Source organism: Peromyscus maniculatus, chromosome 19, assembly GCF_049852395.1.
Source record: "Peromyscus maniculatus bairdii isolate BWxNUB_F1_BW_parent chromosome 19, HU_Pman_BW_mat_3.1, whole genome shotgun sequence".
NCBI lineage: Eukaryota > Metazoa > Chordata > Mammalia > Rodentia > Cricetidae > Peromyscus > Peromyscus maniculatus.
This window is the reverse complement of record NC_134870.1, coordinates 53,259,109-53,264,754: the sequence shown is the minus strand read 5'-3', so window position 1 is coordinate 53,264,754 and position 5,646 is coordinate 53,259,109. Positions and strand designations below refer to the sequence as shown.

Genomic DNA, 5,646 nt, shown 5'->3' with positions numbered 1-5,646 from the left:
TTGGAAAACACAAATATGGGGTGGGTGTATTTTGAAAGCTATGTGAACATAATACATCTTTAATTGATATTTGTGGGTTTTATGGGAAATATTTTGAGGCACTTTAAAAAAAAAAGAGTGTGGACTACTGCAGAAGGTCAAAGGGTCCCCGGGGGTCTCATTTCTAAGCCCCATTTCTGAAGTAAACACTGCAGCTACTTTTTTTCATAAAGAGTTTTATAGTGCTGCTGGAGGAAACTGGTAATATGTTCTAATCGACGGAGTAAATCACATAAAGTCCACTGGCAAACTCACATTTGTCTGATATTTATCTATGTGACAGCACTCCACAGTTTCTATAGCATCTGATTCTCACTCATGCCAGTGTAGATGACTTTGTCACACTGTCACATTTTATCATTACACACACTCACACACGCGCACACACGCACACACACACACACATTTGTACATGCACTCCCTTAGAGATGGAGGACATTGGATCCCTTCACTGTGGTTGGACTAAGGAAAGGAATGTAAAAGTTCCAAGGCTGCACCTGGAATACAGGTGCTCCAATCCCAGTTGCAGGTTTTTTTCTGGACCCTCCCCCACCCCTTTTTCTTCATGGAATAGCACAGTACCTTAGAAAGGTTTTTCAAAAAATGGATCTTAGAACCAGATAGAGTTAGCCTCGGCTTCTGGTATTGCCTGGCCAGTGTCCATGGGCAAACTATTTGCCCCGTTGAGCCCCATTGGAGAAGTGAGCTAAAAATACCCCCATGGGACTGTGGGAAGGATTAGATGCAATAATGTACAACAGGAGCATAGCATTCTGTTCCCTAAATGTCAGCCATTGTTATGTTATTATGTAATCTACTAGCTGTGTTTGGTTATGCAGTGTGAAAGACTTGCAGTTTGTCAAAGATAATACATGTGAAATCAAACCCTGAAAATTATTTTCTTTCCCGTCAAGTCCTTTGCCAGACGGACAGGATAGTATTGCATGAATCTTAGTCTTGGTCTGATTTTTCAAGGGAGGGAAACAATTACCATTTACTTTCTGTAGTTTTAAAATGGTCTCCAGACATCATGTTTTTAATATAATGAATTATATGAAATTGTGGGTTTTTTTTTCAAGGCAGAAGTAGTCCAACAGTAGCAGGTTCACATGACCCAGCTTAAAAGATTAACAAAGTATCCAGCCAACACATGAAATGGCATTTTTATAGTTTCAATGGAGTTATTGAAGAAATTGTTTGAAATGAAAATATTTCAGACTGGAGAGATGGCTGAGTGGTTAAGAGCATTGACTGCTCTTCCAGAGAACGTGGGTCCAATGCCCAGCATCCACATGTCAGCTATGACCTGGTACATTCTGTATTTCCAGTCCTAGGGAATCTGATGCTCTCTCCTGATCTTCAAAATAAGCACAAATACGGTGAACCGACATACATGGAGATAAAACTCCCATACACATAAAATAAATGAATTTAACTTTTAAAAATTTAAAAGAAAATTATTACATTTTCATTTTCAACGCATCCTCAGAGATCCACCATATAACAAGGAAATGATGCCACACTCCCAAAGAATTAAAAACAAAACTACCCAGCTCTCCCCAAATGTGTAAATACTTTGATTCCTAATGAAATACAAAGGGTGAAATTACTGCCTCGGTGCCTGCAAGTCCTCAAGGGGGAAGGACGCCAAAAACTATTTTTCAAAGAGTGTGCTGAGAAACTCTGTGGCTGCTGAAGTCACCTCCCGTGCTCTTGCCAAATAAATGAAAGGGAATATGAGTCTGGGAATGGGGAAAAGGGGTGTGATTTTTGAGCGCTTCAGGCGGGTGGTACCTGGATGTGGACCTGAGTGTCTGAATGGTCCACAGTCCACACACACCCCTCCCCCGTGAGCGCTTGTGTGCGTTTCTTTCTGCATGCTTCTAGGTGCCCTTGTGTTTGTTTACAGCCACCCTTCTGTGTTGGACCAGGAGACAGCTGTCGTCTTCAGCGTGAGCAGCGGGCGCGGGTGTGTCTCCGTGTCTGTGGCTGTGGTTCGGCATAAGTCTGAGCATGTCCATGTCAGCCGGGTGCGTTTGTGCCTGTGTGTGCGTGTCCGAGTGAGCTTGCTCAGTCTCTCTGTTCCTGATGGAAAACGCGCTGTGTGCCACCTGCGTCCAGAGACCTCGCCCCCCGCAGAGATGATCTGCACAGGCAGGTGAAACTTCCAGACTACGTTTGGTGGCGGGTCGCACAGCAGCCCCAGATTTCTCTCTCTAGGGCCCCGCTAGGGTAGCTGGGAGGGAGTGGTGGCTTGGCCTCCGGGGGAGCAACTGGGCCCCGCCCGGTCCAACCCCAGGAGGGAGGAGGCGGGCTAGATGGGGAGGGTTGGTCCTTGGTGCCTCGCCCCTCCGGGCATGCGGTCGTGCCATTGGCCCAAAGTTGCTGCACGTCACGGGGCAATTCCCCTAAAGTCCGGTGCACATAACGGGCAGGTCTCACTGCGAGGCTGTTTCTCCTGCGTTCAGGCGGCAGCTAGCAGGCACCGCGAGCCCGGAGCACCCCACGAGCTGAGTGTGCAGGACGCGCCCCCAGCACAGCCGCTGAATGAAGCTTCCAGGAGTCCGCCCCCGGCCGGCTGCGCCCCATCGGAGGTGCACCCCCTGAGAGCGCCTGGGCGCCGAAAGCCGGTGCGCTCACCTGCTTTCTGCCAGCCATGGGGCCACCCGGGAACGACAGCGACTTTTTGCTGGCACCCAACGGAAGCCGTGCGCCAGACCACAACATCACTCAGGAGCGGGACGAAGCGTGGGTGGTAGGCATGGCCATCGTCATGTCGATTATCGTCCTGGCCATCGTGTTTGGCAACGTACTGGTCATCACAGCCATCGCCAAGTTCGAGCGACTACAGACCGTCACCAACTACTTCATAACCTCCTTGGCGTGTGCCGATCTAGTCATGGGGCTAGCGGTGGTGCCGTTTGGGGCCAGTCACATCCTTATGAAAATGTGGAATTTTGGCAACTTCTGGTGCGAGTTCTGGACTTCCATTGATGTGTTGTGCGTCACAGCCAGCATTGAGACCCTGTGCGTGATTGCAGTGGATCGCTATATTGCTATCACGTCGCCATTCAAGTACCAGAGCCTGCTGACCAAGAATAAGGCCAGAATGGTCATCCTGATGGTGTGGGTTGTATCCGGCCTTACCTCCTTCTTGCCCATCCAGATGCACTGGTACCGTGCCACACACAAGGAAGCCATCACCTGCTATCTCAACGAGACTTGCTGTGACTTCTTCACGAACCAGGCCTACGCCATTGCTTCCTCCATTGTGTCTTTCTACGTGCCTCTGGTGGTCATGGTCTTTGTCTATTCCAGGGTCTTCCAGGTGGCCAAACGGCAGCTCCAAAAGATAGACAAATCGGAGGGGAGATTCCACTCCCAAAACCTCAGCCAGGTGGAGCAGGATGGGCGAAGCGGGCACGGACTCCGAAGGTCCTCCAAGTTCTGCTTGAAGGAGCACAAAGCCCTCAAGACTTTGGGCATCATCATGGGCACATTCACCCTCTGCTGGCTGCCCTTCTTCATTGTCAACATCGTGCATGTGATCCGAAACAACCTCATCCCGAAGGAAGTTTACATCCTCCTTAACTGGTTGGGCTATGTCAACTCTGCTTTCAATCCCCTTATCTACTGTCGGAGTCCAGATTTCAGGATTGCCTTCCAGGAGCTTCTATGTCTCCGCAGGTCTTCTTCCAAAGCCTATGGGAACGGCTACTCCAGCAACAGTAATGGTAGATCAGACTACACAGTGGAAGTGAGTGGATGTCAGCTCGGGCAGGAAAAAGAAAATGAACTGCTGTGTGATGAACCCCCGGGCATGGAAAGCTTTGTGAACTGTCAAGGTACTGTGCCTAGCCTTAGCATTGATTCCCAAGGGAGGAACTTTAGTACAAATGACTCACGGCTGTAATGCAGGCTTTCTACTTTTTAAGACCCCCTCCCTCCCTTACAAGACACTAACCAGACTATTTAACTTGAGTGTAATAACTTTAGAAAAAAAAAATTGTATAGAGATTTGCAGAAGGGGTGCATCCTTCTGCCTTTTTTTTATTTTATTTTTTTAAGCTGCAAAAAGAGAGAGAGACTGTATTTAAGTGCTTACTTGTTTCTTGTAGTTCAGTTCCTCTTTGCATGGAACTTAAAAGTTTCTGTCTGAAGTGTGTTGGTCCTAGAGGACTGTGTCTGTATGTTAGATGACTTTTCCATGTATCTACCTCATTGGTCAAGTATTAGGGATACTATGTATTGCTGCTGGTAATTTGTATCTGAAGGAAATTTTCCTTCCTGTACCCTTGGACTTGACAAGCCTGTGTCTTGGACCTTTCTGCTGTGAATATAGACTCTCTCCCACTCCACTTATTTGCTCAAATGGAGTGTTGTAGGCAGGAATTTGAGGGACAGCTTCAGGTGTTTTCTGAGCGAAGTCTAAAGTTTACAGTAAATAAATTGTTTGACCATGATTTCACTGCACCTGTTTCTCCAAAACCTCTTGACTCTGGAATGTCCTTGTCTTTCCCACTGGAAACCACAGGTAACTATGTGTCAGAACTGCCGAGTGGCTTAATATGGAAGGATACCAGAATGGCATGCACTGATTGCCTAGCCCTTCCTTCCCTGGGCCTTTGGGTCTCCAGATGCAAACCCGTATCTTTCCTGATTTCACTTGAGCCCCAAATCAGTCCCGCCCACTCTCAGCATAATCCAGTGTGTCCTACAGTTGCTATTCTGTGCTGTCGCCCGGGAAACCCTGACTCACAGAGACAGAGTTATGGGCATATGTTTTGTCCCACATGTCCCTGCCACCCACCTTCCAGCCCGGCTTGTTTAATAACTGTATATTTATATCATCGCCGTCTCTTACAGTAATGCCCTTTGTACTGCAGCAGGGCTTGGTGTATTCAGAGGGAGGAAGATGTTCTGTGTAAAAGCTGTTCAGGAATCTCAGCATTCCAGGGGAAATCGAAGACCTTGGTCATAGACAGCAAAGCTTGAAGACGTAGCTGGTGAATACTTCATACCCTGAACATAGGTTCAGCCTCTCGTCCCTCCAGACCCTGTCCCATGTGTCCTCTCCCCCGATTCTCTGCACGTCTGTGTAAATCAAGCTTTCTCATGCCTGGCATTCCCATGCATTATAGGATGTTTAGCAGCAGACCTGTTCCCAGTTAATTCCAGTAGCACCCTTCAAATTTATAAATCATAGCCCAAGATAACCTCGGCCGTGACCTGTTACCCCTAAGGGTAAAGTAATCCTTAGCAGAAAGCCTAGTGTAGACTTTGAAAGTCTAACTCAGCTGCGTTTTGCTATTTACTACAAATGCTGGGTTGCTGACACACCTAGGAGAGGAGTTTTTTTTTCCCAGTTCACTCAGTTATGACAGCCCTATCGGCCCCTCCTCTTTCTTCTTCATCCCATTGCCTTCTACACTTGGGTCCCAGCTGCCCCAGAGGTTGCCACAAGAAGTTAAGGTTTTAGGTTCATGCACGAGTTATTTGGGAGGGTTTATCAGTAGAGGTGAGGCCCGCAGGCCCTCACTGCCTGTTTGCAGAGAGATTATAATACTGTTAAGAGGCACAGAGGGAAATCACAAAAGTAAACACATT

At 47.7% G+C, this 5,646-nt stretch overlaps 1 protein-coding gene across 1 annotated transcript; it reads left to right on the top strand.

The window, feature by feature from the left end:
- Positions 1-2,468: 2,468 nt before the first annotated feature.
- Positions 2,469-4,502, top strand: Adrb2 (adrenoceptor beta 2). Its single transcript, XM_006985159.4, has one exon. It carries the CDS (start codon positions 2,696-2,698, stop codon positions 3,950-3,952), a length of 1,257 nt encoding a protein of 418 aa, XP_006985221.1. The 5' UTR covers positions 2,469-2,695; the 3' UTR covers positions 3,953-4,502.
- Positions 4,503-5,646: the final 1,144 nt, after the last annotated feature.